The sequence below is a fragment of the Hyperolius riggenbachi genome, chromosome 8, assembly GCF_040937935.1.
Source record: "Hyperolius riggenbachi isolate aHypRig1 chromosome 8, aHypRig1.pri, whole genome shotgun sequence".
Lineage (NCBI taxonomy): Eukaryota > Metazoa > Chordata > Amphibia > Anura > Hyperoliidae > Hyperolius > Hyperolius riggenbachi.
This window is the reverse complement of record NC_090653.1, coordinates 92,938,865-92,958,621: the sequence shown is the minus strand read 5'-3', so window position 1 is coordinate 92,958,621 and position 19,757 is coordinate 92,938,865. Positions and strand designations below refer to the sequence as shown.

General features: G+C 42.4%; 1 protein-coding gene across 1 annotated transcript; it reads right to left on the bottom strand.

Moving 5' to 3' along the window:
• Positions 1-859: 859 nt before the first annotated feature.
• LOC137527372 (olfactory receptor 6B1-like) lies at positions 860-1,783 on the bottom strand. The gene has a single exon (XM_068247885.1). The coding sequence runs from the start codon at positions 1,781-1,783 to the stop codon at positions 860-862; it is 924 nt and encodes a 307-aa protein (XP_068103986.1).
• Positions 1,784-19,757: the final 17,974 nt, after the last annotated feature.

Below are 19,757 nucleotides of genomic sequence, written 5' to 3'. Positions count from 1 at the left end.
AGTGCATTCCTAAAAGGTCTTACATCCAAAGGCTCTATTTAGTCGGTGCGGGTAATTAGCATTGTTTTTAAGTGGTTTGTATTAAGCATTGTGGGCTTATTTGGAATTTTTGTAAGATGGGATTAAATAATATTACTTACTAATGGTGACCTTGTGATCTCTAGTCTTTAGTTCCATGAAGTTAAGCGTTTAGGTAAGATGGGTCCCGTTGCAGTACATTGAAAGCTGTAGGTTGATATCCCATATTAGTTTATAATTTATTACCCCTGTTAACAAGCATCTCAGGTGTATACTGCCTACATCGTTACTTACATGAATTGTGCCCGTTGGGCAAGGCACACATTGAACTATGCTAGTGAGTGAGGGAGATGTAAAACTGGAAGTGATGTTGAGGAGGGTGAGGGTGATATGCAATGAAAATGTTTTGGATGCCCTATGATAGTAGTAAGGGGTGGGGGAGAGAGAGAGCAGAGAGAACATTAGTCACCAAATTGAAAGCAACGCTCCAGAGCCCCAAGGGAGCCCATACTCATATGCAGGTTTAAGCAACCATTGCAGGTCCATAGACAAAACAAACAGACAGAGCACAGCTTGGACTGCAAGTTAGCATACATTTTGCAAAAAGAGATCTCACCAGTCCACCAGGTGCACAGTATGGAATTTTAAGGACATCTATTGTACAGTTCACAGATTTTGCAGTACGGAAATATTTGTAAACAATAGGCATACGGGGTTCACATATCTAATCAGGGGGATAAAATCAGTAATGGATTATAATGCAATATTGATCAGGAGGCAATTTTTTTATTAATAGTACACTTATTCTTTCAGGATCCTTCATCTGTATTGATTCTCTTGTTTAAAGCCTAATTCTTTTAACTGCTTTTTTCATGGCTGCTTTCACTTCTTGGTTGCGTAATGTGTAGATGACAGGATTCAGCAGGGGAGTCACTATTGAAGGAAAAACAGAGACTATTTTATTCAGATGCAGGAGATTTCCCGCTCTCGGCCGGACAAACATGAAGATAGAAGTACTATAAAACAGAAGAACGACGACTAAATGGGAGGCACATGTTGAAAATGTCTTGTGTCTATCTCCAGATGGAAACTTTGCTGTGGTTCTTATGATGCAAATGTACGATACAATAATGACCGCAAAACAACCCAATATTATAAAACAAGCAGCAGAAAAAAATAGCTTCTCAACGTTTGATGTGTCAGAGCAAGACAGCTTGACTAACGGAGCAAAGTCACAGTAATAGTGATCAATCTCGTTATGAGCACAAAAAGACAGGCTGAAGAACTGTGAACAGATAATAATGATAATAAAAAACCCAGAAAACCATGAAGCCAGTAGTAGTTTAGCACAAACATCAGAGCTCATGATAAGCAGATATTGTAATGGGTTGCAGACTGCCACAAAACGATCATAAGCCATGATAGCAAGGATAAAGTTTTCTGTGGCGCCAAAGGAAAAATGGAAATAGAACTGAGCCATGCAGCCAACCACAGATATAGACCTGTCCTTAGTCAGAAGAGCCCAGAGCAGTCTAGGGACTGTGGCAGAAGGGTACCAGATCTCCAGAAAGGAGAGCCCACCAATGAAAAAGTACATGGGCTTGTGAAGGCGTCTCTCTGTTTTAATGAGGATGATGATGAAGACATTGGCAGCAATGGTGACCATGTAAATGGTAGCTATAATGAGAAAGAGGCAAAGTCTTGTCTCATCGAAGACAGAGAATCCCAGAAGAATGAATTCCATAACAAATGTTTCGTTCCTCATTTCTCTATTGGATTCAACAGATGGCACAATGCTTTGTAATTTTAGGTGTGTTTTATTGAGAAGAATACGATTAACCACAGCCTTTACATCTCCTACCTTTCAGTTCCTATGGAGTTAAAGGAACTCATTGCAGACCAGGGATACAAGTGGTCATATACTCTTATCATCTGATAGTTTAAATTCATATCTCAATCAACATCAATATTGGAACTTCTAGAGACTCAAAATGTTCCTGATTGAAGAAAAATGTAAAACTCCTTACATTAAATGTAGTTTCTTCTCAAATTGTTTTACTAAAGTAACAATGCTCAGTATTTAACTGGCACATAACCAACATACAGGATGTGTATCACTGGGGTACAAAATTTGCAACTAATAACATAAATTTGTATTGACTGATTTTTTATTTAAGAGGAACTGTCGCGAAAATCTTAAAATTTAAAACACATAGAAATAAGAAGTACGTTTCTTAGTAAAATGAGCCTTCAATTACTTCTCTCTTATGTTGTTGTCACTTACAGTAAGTAGTAGAAATCTGACATTACCGACAGGTTTTGGGATAGTCCATCTCATCATAGGGGCTTCTCAGCATGGCCTTTATTGTTTATAAAAACACTCCCTGAAAAAGATTTATACAAAGATGCTGGCCATCCTCCCTGCTCACCGTACACTTTTTTGGCAGTTGGACGGAGCAACTGCTATTCACTAAGTGCATTTTCAAAATAAAGAAATCCATGTGAAACCCCCATGAGGAGATGGGCTAGTCCAAAACCTGTCGGTTCTATTAGATTTCTACTACTTACTGTAAGGGACAGCAACATAGGAGAAAACTAATTTGAGGCTCATTTTACTCCGGAAGAAACGTACTTCTTAATTGTATATGTTTACATATATTTTAAATTTTAAGATTTTTGCGACAGAGGTCCATTAAAGAGGAGCTGTTAGGTATAGGGTCTCAGAGAAAATAAACACATATATCAGTAGCTAAAGATTGGCTGTACTTACATTACATATGCATTTCACTGTCCACGTTTGTACTTCACAGAATTTTTATATAGTATATGCAGAGATTGATGCTCCTGACAGCTCATGGCAGGTTCCATGTTTTTCTGACTTCTATGAAGCCAAATGTGTCGTCATGTCCTGCCTGCTTCCTGATCACAGAAAAGCTCGTACTGAATAACACAGTGTGCAGTGAATATTAATTAGCCATGTGGCTAGGAACAATAGCTGACTCCTGCAGTGTACTCTGCCCGGAGATTTATCAGTGCTACGCGCTGGACTGATTACAAGCTGCTGTAACGTCTCATTAGCAGCCGAGGGGAGGGCCCCAGAATGCTTTGCAGTATAGTATGCGGCTTGCGTCCTGCTTGGGTCTAACAGCTTTGCTGATAAGCACACATCAAAGGTAAGAGAGATTTTTATCTTCACTATTGCCTTTTTGGCTTCCTTCTAAACTGTTTAACACAGGAGAATAGAGGTTTAAGTTAGCTTCTGCAGCCTGACAGTTACTCTTTAAGTATATATTCTAAGTTTTTTTTTTTCATTTGTTTTGTATATCATTAGCTGAGCTTTTAGAAAGTAGCAACTTAATTTTAATATATATCATGCTGAATTCAAACAATATTTTTTGCATTGAAATTTAAATTATATGATTACCACCAGTATATACTAAACAATATGCATCATAAAATGATTGGACATCCCAACAGAGATATGAAGTCAATACTTAGTTGAGCCTCCTTTTGAGCATCCTTTTAACCCTTGATGAGTGTCTGGATTCTTCATGGAGGTATTTTTGACCATTCTTTCAAAGTATCTCCAGTTCAGCTAAATTTGATGGCTGCTGAGCATCGACAGCCTGCTTTAAATCATCCCATCGATTTTTGATGGTATTCAAGTCGGGGGACTGTGACGGCCATTTCAGAATTGTAACGATTGGTGTAGCAACACAGATGTCTGATTATGTGTGATCTGCAGAATCACCAATAATACAGACGTTATACCTGATTATGTGGTGATCTGCAGTATCGCCAATAATACAAGTATAGCTGGTAACCAAGGAGGTATGTAGTGCTTGGTGCAACAGTAACAGAAAAGTTAGCTAGACCTCACCAGAGGAGCTGGTGGGCACTATAGAACACAGTAACTAATTAGTTTGGCTTAACCTCACCAGAGGAGCTGGTGGGTACTATTAGAACACAGTAACTGATTAGTTTGGCTTAACCTTACCAGAGGAGCTGGTGGGTACTATTAGAACACAGTAACTGATAGTTTGGCTTAACCTCACCAGAGGAGCTGGTGGGTACTATTAGAACACAATAACTGATAGTTTGGCTTAACCTCACCAGAGGAGCTGGTGAGTACTATCAGAACACAATAATTGATAGTTTGGCTTCACCTCACCAGAGGAACTGGTGGGTACTATCAGAAGAGCACCTCACCAGTGACAAGGGCTCACTGGTGAGTAGAGAGGTCAGACAGGCTATGATCAGTAATGAGCGAGCAGGCACAATACAGAATCGACAGGCAAGAGAATAGTAAGATATCAGGCAGAGTTCAGTAACAGAGTCAGATGGGCAGATGTACCGGAACGATAAGCAAGAGCAGAGTCAGAGGGTAGCAAGAGTCATACACAGAATATCAATAAACAGTATACAATAATCCTAGTCTTGTGTGAAATCCCTGGTTTTCTCCCGGATCAAAGCACACCGGATACTATCTAAGGTCTGAGCGCTAGCACATAAGTATTCGCAACAGCAGACAAGTTGCGAGTGAACAGTGAAGGCTTATGAAGCAGAGGAGACCCCACGGCCACGCCCACAACAATCAGCCAATCCAGAGCGCCACGAGTCTGCTCTGACATCAGTTGACCGGCCGGTCAGCTGACGCGCCTCCTCCCCGCATAAGGGTCCTGTCTCCGCGCGCGCCCGCGCGATACGGCAACTCTATGTGCAAAGGACAGACCCGTCCTCGGCGTACTAGACACCTGAGGCACGGGCAAAGTCCCTGAACAGGAAGGCAAGGCGGCAGCAGAAACACTCTGCGTGTCCTCAGCCGCCATTACTGCAGATATTACAGTACCCCCCCCCCCCCCCCCCCGAGGCGTGGACTCCGGACACGATCCACCTGGTCTGTCAGGGTGCGACTTATGAAACTCTTCCCTAAGTTCCTCTGCATGCATGCGACAAGCCGGTACCCAAGATCTTTCCTCTGGGCCATACCCTCTCCAGTGAACCAGATACTGTAGGGAATTACGCACTACCCGAGAATCCAATATCTGTTCTATCTCATACTCGGGTTCCCCATCAATCACTACAGGGGGGGGGAGAGGAATCCACATGCATAGGAGGCTTCAAGAAGGACACATGGAACGATTTGACACCTCTCATAGAGGTCGGAAGTGAAACAACATAGGTAACATTATTGATCATTTTGAACACTGGGTATGGCCCTATGAATCTGGGACCAAGTTTTGCAGAAGGCTGCTTCAAAGCTAAATGTCAAGTAGACACCCATACCATATCCCCTGGTAAAAAGACCCACTCTACAGATCGTCTCTTCTCTGCCTGCTTTTTCTGGGTAGCAAAGGCCTTCTTAAAATTTCTCCTGACCATACCCCAGATCTCCTTTAAAGTTCCCTGCCACTCCTCCAGAACCAGGAAAGGAGATGACACTAGCAGTGGAGAAAACTTAGGTGATTTTCCCGTTACAACCTGAAATGGGGAGAACCCTGAGGAAGCACACTTCAAATTATTATGGGCAAATTCTGCAAAAGGTAAGAGCTTGACCCAATCCATCTGGGTATCTGCCACATAGCACCTAAGGAACTGTTCTAAGGACTGGTTAACCCTTTTGGTCTGCCCATTAGTCTGTAGTTGGTAGCCAGAGGAAAACGATAGATTCATACCCAAATGATGACAAAAGGCCCTTCAGAACTTGGAAACAAACTGGACTCCCCTGTCTGACACCACATTCTCTGGGATACCATGCAATCTGAAAATGTGGTGAATGAAGAGCTCTGCTAGTTCCTGTGCAGAGGGGAGTCCGTCCAAGGGAACGAAATGGGCCATCTTACTGAACCTATCGACTACCACTCATATGACTGTTTTCCCATCAGATCTGGGCAATTCTCCCACAAAGTCCATGGACAGGTGGGTCCATGGCTGTTCAGGCACCAGCAATGGCTGTAATGTACCCACAGGAGCCCGTCTGGATGACTTACTCCTGGCACAAACAGAACAGGTTCCCACAAAGTCTTTACAGTCCGAGACAATAGAAGGCCACCAGACACATCTGTCCAGCAACTCCTGCGTGCGGGCAATACCCGGGTGACCTGCATTCTTATGGGCGTGAAAAACATGTAAAATTTGAAATCTGAATTGGAGTGGTACAAACAGAACCCCATCTGGTTTCCCTTCAGGAACCTCCTGCTGAAAAGGGTTCAAGACAGATGCCCAATTTTCCCAGGTCTCAATGCCAGGGGTGTCAGAGGACTGTGATGACTCTCCCTCCACTTGAATCTCGGTAGCGCCTTGTAACGATCGGTGTCAGCAACCAGAGAGAGAATCTGATCCTTGGCGATCCGCAGTATCCCCAAGAATACAGATATACCCGATTATTGAGGATCTGCGGAATCATCAATAATCAGATATGTCCAACCTCTAGACACCTGAGAGAGTGTAAGTGTTTGGTGCAACAGTAACAACTTTGAGTGAAGACCACCAGGAGAGCTGGCAGCCTAAGACTCCTGAGGAATTCACCCCTGACTATGGGTGATATTCCTATAGCCTGTGGACCCCTGGGCGAGGGACCGAGACTGGGTTGCAGGAAGCCCTGCTGCTAATATGCAAGGTATTGCCCTGAACTGGGCTAACGTAACACAGTAATAGCAATACTAGTCTGGAGCATAACATACATGATAATACAATTCCCTAGTCTTGGGTGTGAGTTCCGTGATCATCAACACCCTGGAACTAGTGTGGAGTATAACATAAATGATAATACAATTCCCTAGTCTTGGGTGTGAGTTCCGTGATCATCAACACCCTGGAACTAGTCTGGAATATCACACAAAGACAATACAGTTCCCTAATCTTGGGTGTGAGGGCCTTGATCTCAACACCCTGGAACTATGCTAGAGAATACACAGAAGATACACAGTATTCCTAGTCTGGGGTGTGAGGGCCTTGATCTCAACACCCTGGAACTGGTCTAACAAATAATACAATATAATTAGTACTATAAGCTATCAACAGAATCTGGCTAAGTGTGAATTCCCAGGTCCACCTAGTTCAAACACACTGTAAGGATCTGACTATGGTCTGAGTGCCTTCACGAAGTGTTAGCAATGGCAGACAACCAGCAACTGACAAGTAGCAGAATATATAGTTGCTGGACTGCCGCCCCGCCCGAGCCATTCAGCCAATCATGAGTCCTGCAGGAATCAGCTGATCTTCCTGATCAGCTGACACTTCCCCTGCTGGTATAAAGGTCATGTGTTCAGGCCCGCACGCGCGTAGCTCTCCATCTGCCTATGTGCACTAACAGACCCAGCCACACCAAGCGCACGCTGCTGCATGCAAACCGCCGCGTTGGACGCGGAAACAGTCGCTTTGCTGTCAGGACATACGGCGGCTTTTCCGCATTCCACCATACTACCTGACGCGTGTCTATGCGTGCAAACCGCCACGTTTAACGCGGAGTCAGCCGCCTTGCTCTTGGCACATGCGGCGGCTTTTCCGCGTTTTCTCACACGCCTATAATGACTTTCTCCAAACAATGATGACGACAGTAGGAGGACCAACTCAAGAGTTGTCTGGAACTCCAGTCTATCTGAGGGGAGTGTTTTTTTTAGCCATGGCATACCAAGAATTACAGTGGAGGTGGACATTTTCAGAACCAGAAACTGTATTTGTTCTTTATGCAACACTCCTAGCTGACATGTTAGCACAGGAGTCTGAGTAAGTATTTTTTTCCCCTGCAATGGTGAGTCATCCATTGCTGTAACCACTACTTGGCGTCCCACAGAAAGGAGAGGAAAACCAAATTTAACGGCAAAATCATAGGCCATCACATTAACTGCAGAACCCGAGTCTATAAAGGCCTGGGTAGAATGATCCTGACCCTCCCAGGCAATAGAACACAGGAGAAGTAAACGATTGTTTTTTAGAGGTAAGACTGGATCGCCTAGGGTAGTACCTCCAGCTACACCTAGGCGATAGAGTTTTCCGCCTTTCTGGGACAATTTGCCACTATATGTCCTTTCTCTGCACAATACAGACAAAGTTTTTCAGCACGTCTCCTGTTCTTTTCAACCTCCGAGAGTTTGGTCTGTTTAATCTGCATTGGCTCATCCAGAGGTGGAGGGGAAGGAACAGGAGGTGAAAAAATACCAGAAGGAATTCGCCCTGGATTTTTACCCCGAGTTTGCTTTTGATGGCGAACTCGCCGATCAATCTTGATTGCCAAGGATATAGCCTCATCCAAGGACTTAGGTTCAGGGCGACCTAACATCAAATCGGCTACAGCATCAGACAATCCCGTTAGAAAACAATCCAGTAGAGCATACTTCCCCATCTGGCTGTTACTGCCCACCTTCTAAATTCGGCTGCATAAATCTCGACAGGGCTGTGCCCTTGTCTGAGAGTCTTAAGTTTCCTCTCAGATGTTGTAGCCAAATCAGGATCGTCATATATAACTGCCCTAGCTTTAAAGAAATCCTGCACAGAGGCCAAATCCTCACTACCCTCGTGGAGACTGTAGGCCCAGAACTGGGAATCCCCAGTTAATAAGGTCTTTATAAATGTAACCCTTTAACTCTCTGTACCTGAAGATACTGGCCGTAACTCAAAATATGATAAGCACCGGTTTTTGAAATTTTAAAATCAGAGCGATGCACCGAGAATCTTTCAGGAAGGGGCATCCTGGGCTCAATAGTTCGAGGGGAGGACACTTGTGCATTAGAACTCTTAAGACGGTTAATTGTCTCAGCCATTTGGTTTGCTGTATGTTAACCGTCTTGATGAGATCATTAACGGACGTGGTCAAAATTTCAACCCGACTGCACAGTGTCTCCATATTTTTTCTGGTCTGCTGTTCTGTAACGATTGGTGTAGCAACACAGATGTCTGATTATGTGTGATCTGCAGAATCACCAATAATACAGACGTTATACCTGATTATGTGGTGATCTGCAGTATCACCAATAATACAAGTATAGCTGGTAACCAAGGAGGTATGTAGTGCTTGGTGCAACAGTAACAGAATAGTTAGCTAGACCTCACCAGAGGAGCTGGTGGGCACTATAGAACACCGTAACTAATTCGTTTGGCTTAACCTCACTAGAGGAACTGGTGGGTACTATCAGAAGAGCACCTCACCAGTGACAAGGGCTCACTGGTGAGTAGAGAGGTCAGACAGGCTATGATCAGTAACGAGCGAGCAGGCACAGTACAGAATCGACAGGCAAGAGAATACTAAGATATCAGGCAGGATTCAGTAACAGAGTCAGATGGGCAGATGTACTGGAATGATAAGCAAGAGCAGAGTCGGAGGGTAGCAAGAGTCATACACAGAAAATCAATAAACAGTATACAATAATCCTAGTCTTGTGTGAAATCCCTGGTTTCCTCCCAGAAAAAAACACTGTGGATACTATCTAAGGTCTGAGCGCTAGCACATAAGTATTCGCAACAGCAGACAAGTTGCGAGCGAAAAGTGAAGGCTTCTGAAGCAGAGGAGACCCCACGGCCACGCCCACAACAATCAGCCAATCCGGAGCGCCGTGAGTTTCCTCTGACGTCAGCCGACCGGCCGGTCAGCTGACGCGCCTCCTCCCCGCATAAGGGTCCTGTCTCTGTGCGCACCCGCGCGATATGGCAACTCTATGTGCAAAAGACAGACCCGTCCTCGGCGTTCTAGACGCCAGAGGCACGGGCGAAGTCCCTGAACAGCAAGGCAAGGCGGCTGCGGAAACACCCTGCGTGTCCGCAGCCGCCATTACAGCGGATGTTACAAGAATGTTGTACTTCTTCATCTGCATGAATACCTTTGTAGATTTTGACCTGTGTTTTGGGTCATTGGTCCCATATGCAATTTACTTTTTCTCCAGACTTTTCTCCTAGGTGATATTTTCACAAGTTGTCAATTAAATGACTTTTAAGCCACCAGCAAGCAAAAACATACTCAAATTAATTTTGACAGTCATTTTTTCACTTTCTTTTTGGTGCTTTTTCAATTAAGTGCTGAAAAAATATTTTCTAGATAAGATAAAAAATTATCTCCTAAAAGAAAATTGAGGAAAAAAACTCAATTGCACATGGGCCATTGCTTTGTTGTTGTTGTCCAACCCCGGAGTAACTTTGTGAAAGATGCATAACATTATACTGCACAATTTACTAAATAAAATGTCCGCAGTGCTAAAAAAGTTAAATACTTTTATTGAAGTCACAATATATGAACAGTAGCACCCATTGATCCTAGACTAAAATTAGCACCTTCCCCTTTGAATCACATCCCTCCACAGACACACAACACTCACTCAGACTCACTGCAGTGAGCTAGTCCGTGCAAAATGCTTGAAAAAGGGATCCCGGAAAAAGATCAAAAAAGGGTCCACTTGCAATCAAAATTGATCCGGCTAAATGCTTGTTTAATCAAGTTTACTGGACGGACATTATGCAAACTGTATAAGCAGTAACTCTTTAAGCTGTAGATTGTATACTTACGGAGAGTGTTCATCAATTCATTTATTATTCAGCAACGGAGGGCAATATTGCTCAAGCTGACCGATTAACTGTGCATTTTTTGTACATTTAGCCGGATCAAGTGAGTACCACCTCTAAATAGGTTTCGGGCGGTAGAGGGGGGGTGGGATTGGATTTTGAGGATCTAGTGTTTTTTTTTTTTTAGCTTGGTCTGTCATATAATAAAGATGCTTATAGATTAACGCAAACTATGATGCAAATTACTCCCAACTACAGGAGGTCTCTGATGAAGCCAAGTTAACAGGTTGGGACATAGCTTTTGTTGAGCTGCTGACTATTTGCGAAAAAAAAAAAAGTGAGTACCACCTCTTACTCAGAGTTTACTGAAATGCTGAAATCATCTGCACTGTGATGATAAAAGGTATAAAGAGTCAATTCATAACTATTGCAGCAGTGGGGAATGTATAAAATGGAAATTTTACAAATGGACTAATACATATAGTAGAAGCACAGATTCACTGATTATACTGCACAAACTGGGGATGCCAAGCCAGTTTATTTAAAATTGATCCCTGTGTGCTCCCTCCTCTGCTAAAGCCTGTAAAAGTGTTTCAGCAGAAATATATTGCATATCCTGAGTAGTTATACATGAAACTTCTAATAAAAAAAAGCCTTGGAGAGAAACCAGAGAAACATTTACTCAACTATTACAGTTTGTAACAATGGCAGCAAAGAGATTAAAGTAATTATTGAATTAGTCCTTACTTAGAAAGGTAGAATTTTGCCTTCTAAAACAGAAGGTATTTGTGATCATTCAGGTTGGAGTGAGCTCTGATGTGTCCATCAATGCATCACTGCTGAATATGCTAATCAGCTCTGTTGTCGCTGATATCTAAACACACCTCCAGAACTGCTGAAATGTATGTGTCGGCTTGTTAATATCACAGAGCCAAACTAATCCAACATGCATACACATTCCAACCTGCGTAACCGCAAATATTTTCTGTTTTAAGAAGACAAAATTCTGCTTTACGTAGCATTTTAGTAAGGAGGCTTTTTGATCCCTCTCAGTCCCTTATGCTCATCGTGAGCTTGCTGGGTAATCTGTACCTCTGGATGTTTCAAGTTCTCCCCCATAGAACCATGTTAATCCATGCCATGCACCGATAAGTATCAACCAATCCGAAACAGTCTGTGTGCATGTTGAATCATTGCATTCCAGTGGTTCTGGAGGTGTGTTTAGATGTCAGGGACAACAAAGGGATGCTTTGCATATGCAGCAGTGATGTATTGTTGGGCACTCATATACTCACTCCAACCTGAATAATTGCAAATACCTTCTGCTTTAAAAAAGTAAAAATTCTAGAGTCTGCCCATTGGAAAGATGTAGTGAGGGGTCCATGAGCATGTGGGCCAGTGGCCTTTATTCAATTCACCTTTTCTCCTAGGTTTTACGAGGTAATTTTTTTCACACTTGGGCCCATATGCAATTCATTTTTTCACCTGAGTTTTCTCCTAGGAGATCATTTTTCACCTCCTCTTTAAACTAACTTTTCAGCATTTTACAATTGAAAAAGTACCCAAAAGTAGGTGAAAAAGTACTAGCAAATTTATTTTGAGTATTTTCTTGCGTACTGGTGGCATAAATGCATTTTATTACAAGTTATGAAAATATCACCTTGGAGAAAGCTCAGGAGAAAAAGTTAATTGCATATGGGCCCTTATAATAAAATGCCTTCTAAGCCACCAGCACTGGCAAGAAAATACTCAGAATAATTTTGATAGTACTTTTTCATTTACTTTTTGGTACTTTTTCAATTGCAGAGGGCTTAAAAGTGATTTTGAACAGAAGATGAAAAATAATCTTCTAAGAGAAAACTTAAAGGGATACTGTAGGGGGGTCGGGGGAAAATGAGCTGAACTTACCCAGGGCTTCTAATGGTCCCCCGCAGACATCCTGTGTTGGCGCAGCCACTCACCGATGCTCCGGCCCCGCCTCCAGTTCACTTCTGGAATTTCTGACTTTAAAGTCAGAAAACCACTGCGCCTGCACGCCCGTGTCCTCGCTCCCGCTGATGTCACCAGGAGTGTACTGCGCAGACACAGACCATACTGGGACTGCGCTGTGCGCTCTTGATGACATCAGCGGGATCGAGGACACGGCAACGCAGGCGCAGTGGTTTTCAGACTTTAAAGTCTGAAATTCCAGAAGTGAACCGGAGGCGGGGCCGGAGCATCGTGAGTGGCTGCGCCAACACAGGATGTCTGCGGGGGACCGTTAGAAGCCCCGGGTAAGTTCAACTCATTTTCCCCTGACCCCCCTACAGTATCCCTTTAAGAGAAAAGCGAATTGAATAAGGACAGTTTCTGCATGATAATTATCCCCCAGACACCCAGCTATTTTTTTTTACAGAGGCTACACAACAGTGCCAGCTGTGTTTGTATTATGTTTATTAAATGTCTTGTCCAAATCTACATGTACCAAAGTCCAAATTAGCCATTAAGATTTTTACTGAGGTGCAAATACATTTGAGATGATTGAGAATGATGGAAATTTTTTATGATACAGAATGATACTAATTTGAAAATCTATTATAAAATGGATGAATCAAATATTGCAGTAAAAGCATTTCACTGGTACATATTCAGGCTGCACAGATTTGCAGAAACATTTGCATATTTCTGCAACCAGAATTAGTTGCATATTTCAAGCAAAGTAAAAAGTTGGCACTGAGCTAAAACTTTGTCCAAAACGCCCTTTAGACATCTGTGGCAAAGGAATACGGGACACAAGAAATGCCTATAGGCATCCGCTGCAGATGGAAGTAATTTTGTATTAAAAAGCTTTTAGATGCTCGTGGCGTATGGATACCAAAACACAGAACACTTATAGATGTCTGTGGCAGTCTAAGGGTTAAGTTTAAAAGGCAGCACTGTAAAGAGTGTGCTTATTTTGACTGTTCTATAGGTTGGACTGCCCTCTTTATTTGAATTGAAGTGACACTGAAGCAAAAAAAACGTATGATATAATGAACATTTGTAGCAAAGAAAAGTCTCATATTTTTATTTTCAGTTATATAGCTGTTTTTATATAACATTGCATCATTCGCTAATGTTTGCAGTTTACACACTCCACTCCATTTTAAATGATTTCACAGAGCAGAACTTATGACCTTTTCAACTTTTCTCTGTAGTACGACTAAAACAAACAAGATACAATGAGAGACAGTTGAGATAAAAGCTTCAGAAGACAGAGCTCTCTGTGACTTTGCAAGTCGCAGAGCTCAGAGAAGCGCTTTTGCATAGATAACAACTGAAGTTTCTTAACTCTTACTGTACTAGAAACAATATGAGACTCATATATTTGCTATCAATGTTCTATTTCTTAGCTGTACTACACATACAAATCATTGTTATGAGTTTATGTTCACTTCAGATTCCCTTTAATGCTAACATTTACAACTTTGACAAGCTTTTTGAGACATTGGCCTCGATTCATAAAGCATTACCGCATGCGTTATCGCCCAAGCGGTAAATTACCGCATGGTATGTTGTTGATAGTGGATTCATAAAATGTAACGCATGTTTTACCCCATGCAGTAATAGTAGGGTAATAGTGCGGTAATAAAAACGTTGTTTGTGCTGGTAAACTGAATGAAGTGTATTCATGAAAAAAAAAGGGGGGAGTAAGGAAGCGATAAATAACATGTTGTTATCGCCAACAAAGACCTGGCGAGTTTGCTCTACACAGTAGCATTTTAGGTGACAAATGGAGCCCTTAGAACTTAAAGGAATACTATTGATTCACATATTTTTTTCAATTGACACAGGAATTGTTTGGGAAGTGCTGCTAAGTACTGGTGTATACATTTTAGTAGCAACTTCTTTGTTTACTGTTAGCAAAATACTTTCAAACTTTACTGACGCCAAAACTGACGGCTGACTGAGCCATGAGGAGAGGGGAAATTCCCCTCACACTTGATCAGTTAACTCTATGTGTAGCTCTGTGTGTGACAGAGAGAACAGCTGCAGCTTCTGTGTCCTGTGTTTCTGACTGAGGTGTCTGAAGAGAGCAGAGGAAATGTAACTAATTCTCACAGCTTTTTCATACTGTTTTTGCTTTCAGAGTTTGATATGTTTGATATTTGCTTTCTGTAGTCTGATATGCAACTCTGGCTGTGCATTAAAGCAGACACCCCTTATGCAATTGATTTGTCCCAATATAGCTAAGTCCTACCCTCAATAAATTACAGTTTTTGCCTCTGATATTTAACATGAAAAGTAGGAAAATGTTTACACAGCTACTTAGACATTATTTGTACATTGTTATTTTCGAACACTTGGGTATTGATAGTATTCCTTGAATGTTATGGAATTTTTAAGGATACAGAGTAGGAAAGGTGGTTGTAATATCACCCAGGTTTTTAGAAATCGCACAGAGTTAGATAATTTATAAGAATAAGATATATATATATATATATATATATATATATATATATATATATATATATATATATATATATAATTTATAATAAATAAGTCACGTGTGTCTAAAACTGCCCACTTCTACCCAGCATGCACCTTGTCATTAGGAAGTCAGTGGCAGACTACCGCACTCAGCAAATTATACCGACAGCTTTCCGCACCACACCGCACACTTACCGCAGGATTACCGCACACTTACCGTCTGCTATCGCAATCACCTCGCACTCTGAATTTTTTTAATGAATTAACTGCAAAACCCTAATTTACTGCTAGTGGTAATTTCTCGCCCTTCTCTGAACTACCGCACTCACTTTTATGAATCAAGGCCTTTGTGTGCAGCCTACTATGTTTTGACAAAACAAAAAACAAAACAACTAGATTATATCTTAAGGGCCCATTCACACTAGAGGGCTTTTTCAGCGTTTTAACGCCACGGCCATACTTGGCATTTTCCAAGGTAAAATGAAAGTCCATAGACTTTAATTTTACCTTTCACACTTAAAGGAAAGGTTCAGGGAGGGTGGGTAAAAAATCAAAATTAATTTCCACTTACCTGGGGCTTCCTCCAGCCCGTGGCAGGCAGGAGGTGCCCTCGCCGCCGCTCCGCAGGCTCCCGGTGGTCTCCGGTGGCGCGCCCGACCTGGCCAGGCCGGCTGCCAGGTCGGGCTCTTCTGCGCTCCAAGGCCCGGAACTTCTGCGTCCCACGCCGGCGCTCTGACGTCATCGGACGTCCTCCGGGCTGTGCTGCGCATGCGCGGTAGTTCTGCGCCTGCGCAGTAGAGCCCGGAGGACGTCCGATGACGTCAGAGCGCCGGCGTGGGACGCAGAAGTTCCGGGCCTTGGAGCGCAGAAGAGCCCGACCTGGCAGCCGGCCTGGCCAGGTCGGGCGCGCCACCGGAGACCCCCGGGAGCCTGCGGAGCGGCGGCGAGGGCACCTCCTGCCTGCCACAGGCTGGAGGAAGCCCCAGGTAAGTGGAAATTGATTTTGATTTTTTACCCACCCTCCCTGAACCTTCCCTTTAATGCTGCATTTTGGAGCATTGCGTTTTGAAGCTCCCAGGAGCTTTTTTAGGCCTGACCGCGGAGTTTCTCATTTCAATTGATAGTAATGTGTTGGCGTTAAAACGCCTTCAAAACGCCTGCAGCCAAAACGCAGCATTTTAGCCTTTTACCGCTGCCTGTAGTGTGAAAGAGCCCTTAGTAATAGTGATGCAAGTTTACAAACAGCTGATTAGTTAAAATGCCACTATATTTCAGGACTATTGAGTTGTAAAAAATCCTCCTAACATGCTAATTTCCATTTTCTACTAACCCACGAAGGGAGAGAAATGTAAGCCAATCAAATTCAGCAGTTATTTAGCTGGCAGCATTTTAGTTCAGATTGGTTAAAATTATTTCCTATCCTGGGTCAGTGGAAACTAGCCTGTCAGCACATGTTTTTGTTAAAGGACCACTATCGCAAAAAATAGTAGGCAGTTAAAATCTGACAGACCGACAGGTTTTTGTCCAGTCCATCTCCTCAAGGGGGATTCTCAGGGTTTTCTTTGTTTTCAACAGCATTTTCTGAACAGCGGTTTACCTGTCAAAATAGTAAGATACCAGCCAGCCTCCCTACTCACTTGCACACTATTATGTCAGTTAGACTGTGCAACTGCTGTTCAGGAAATGCTGCTGAAAATAAAGAAAATCCTGATAATCCCTCCTGAAGAGATGGACTGGCCCAAAACCTGTCAGTTCTGTCAGATTTTAACCGCCTCCTTTTTTTGCAATAGTGGTTCTTTAAAGAGACTCCGTAACAAAAATTGCATCCTGTTTTTTATCATCCTACAAGTTCCAAAAGCTATTCTAATGTGTTTTGGCTTACTGCAGCACTTTCTGCTATCACAGTCTCTGTAATAAATCAACTTATCTCTCTCTTGTCAGACTTGTCAGCCTGTGTCTGGAAGGCTGCCAAGTTCTTCAGTGTTGTGGTTCTGTGATGCATCTCCCCCCTCCAGGCCCCTCTCTGCACACTGCCTGTGTATTATTTAGATTAGTGCAGCTTCTCTCTGCTCGATTATCTTTTACAAGCTGGATAAATCGTCCTCTGAGCTGGCTGGGCTTTCACATACTGAGGAATTACATACAGGCACAGCTGTCTGCACTCTGCAGGAAGAAACAGCCTGACACTTCAGTGGAAGATAGCTGCAGGGGGGAAGAAACACACAAATGATCTCTTGAGATTCAAAAGGAAGGGTGAATACAGCCTGCTTGTGTATGGATGTATTTTCTATGTGTGGACATACTGTACATCAACCTACTTCCTGTTTTGGTGGCCATTTTGTTTGTTTATAAACAAACTTTTTAAAACTGTTTTTAACCACTTTTAATGCGGCGAGGAGCGGCGAAATTGTGACAGAGGGTAATAGGAGATGTCCCCTAACGCACTGGTATGTTTACTTTTGTGCGATTTTAACAGTACAGATTCTCTTTAAAGAGAAACTTCAACCAAAAATTGAACTTTATCCCAATCAGTAGCTGATACCCCCTTTTACATGAGAAATCTATTCCTTTTCACAAACAGACCATCAGGGGGCTCTCTGTATGACTGATATTGTGGTGACACCCCTCCCACAAGAAACCCCTCCCACAAGAAAAGTTTGAACTTTTGGCAGTTTCCTGTCTGTGAACCTTGTTGCATTGTGGAAAATAGCTGTTTACAGCGGTTTCCAATTGCCAAAAACCATGCAGCAGCTACATCACCTGCCAACAATAAAATGTTCACTGGAGTTCCTCTTTAAGGCAGCAAGTACCGCGAGTTACGCTACTAGCGCGACCTGTGGAACTCTAGCAGCGTGACCATTGCTAAGGGAATGAGCGTTACTAACGGTAACACTTTTTAGTAATGCGTGTTACTGTAGCAACGGTTACGCTACTTGAGTACCACGGGTTGCGCTAATAGCATAACTAGTGGTACTTACTGCTGCAAGGATAATAAAGGGTAATATTGCTGTGTGCTGTGTGTGCACAGCAGTATTACCACACTTTTGTGCATCAGGCCAATTGTCTACAGTTCTCAAAATAATTCAAAAACACTTGGAATTACAGACCTAGTTGAAATGTCAGGTATTTTAATTTACAATGGTTAAGTGGTTAGCACACTCATCTTACAGCTCTAGAGTCCCTGGTTCAGTCCCCAGCTAGCACAGTATCTACATGAGAATTGTATGTCTTTCCCATGTCTTCATGGGCTTCTTCCCACAATCCAAAAATATACTGGCAGGTTAATTGGATTCCCATCAAAAAAACTTCCTTAGGTTGTGGTAGGGACATGATGTTATGAATCATTCTCTCTAGCAATCAGTATAGTCATCAACTGCTGAACTAAGGTCAACCAGCTTTTCAGTCCATCTGAGCAGACTGGTAGACTTTCTCTATGAGAGAAATTGTTAAGTCCATTCACTCTGAAGCACTACTACATCAAGAGTAGAGACTGCGGATTTAGCAGGCAATACAGATGCCCGGTGTCCTTTTAGAATTACCAGATAGAAACACAAACAAGGCTATTAACACATTAATGTGTTGATAAGATTATTTACATATGGATGTATGATCATATTATTTATATAAGATTTCCTTATATAAACGTAAGAGAACCAAGATGAACTGAAAATGATGTGATGGGAATATCTCTGTGTTGTTTGTATCAGAATAAATAGTAATATATTAAGTCATTTGGGGAAAACATTGCTATTAGTGTACAACTGCAGGGAATGTTTGGGAATAACCGATTCCCAAAACACTAATTAAAAAAAGAATGCATTGTCATAACCAAAGCTCTGAGCAATTTCTAGGCAGATCTCCATCATCATGTGCATTTCGAATAAAAAAAGATTAGTAGTTTTATCTAGATAGGATATATGTCAACAATATACAGTACTTATGTCAACAATATACAATACTTACCCCTCATAAAGAAGAAGTAAAACTATTCTTTTGAGGATACAGGGAGTGCAGAATTATTAGGCAAGTGGTATTTTTGAGGAATAATTTTATTATAGAACAACCATGTTCTCAATGAACCCAAAAAACTAATTAATATCAAAGCTGAATATTTTTGAAAGTAGTTTTTATTTTGTTTTTAGTTTTAGCTATTTTAGGGGGATATCTGTGTGTGCAGGCGACTATTACTGTGCATAATTATTAGGCAACTTAACAAAAAACAAATATATACCCATTTCAATTATTTATTTTTACCAGTGAAACCAATATAACATCTCAACATTCACAAATATACATTTCTGACATTCAAAATACAAAACAAAAACAAATAAGTGACCAATATAGCCACCTTTCTTTGCAAGGACACTCAAAAGCCTGCCATCCATGGATTCTGTCAGTGTTTTGATCCGTTCACCATCAACATTGCATGCAGCAGCAACCACAGCATCCCAGACACTGTTCAGAGAGGTGTACTGTTTTCCCTCCTTGTAAGTCTCACATTTTATGATGGACCACAGGTTCTCAATAGGGTTCAGATCAGGTGAACAAGGAGGCCATGTCATTAGTTTTTCTTCTTTTATACCCTTTCTTAAAAGCCACGTGTGAGAACGCGGAAGAGCCGCCGCCATGATCCAGCGGCAGGCGGCTCTTTCCGCGCACAGACGCGTCCCTCACACGGACAGGCAGCCGCCTCTCCTCAGCATGAGGCGGCTGTCTCCGGGCAGGGACGCATGGAGAGTGCGGAAACCGCCGCGTCGGACGCGGCGGTTGGTCCGCATGCCCCCGCTGCGGAGTCACCG

What these genes read in the sequence shown, in the direction of transcription:
- LOC137527372 (XM_068247885.1), bottom strand. Translation starts at nt 1,783, where the DNA reads ATGAGGAACGAAACATTTGTTATGGAATTCATTCTTCTGGGATTCTCT.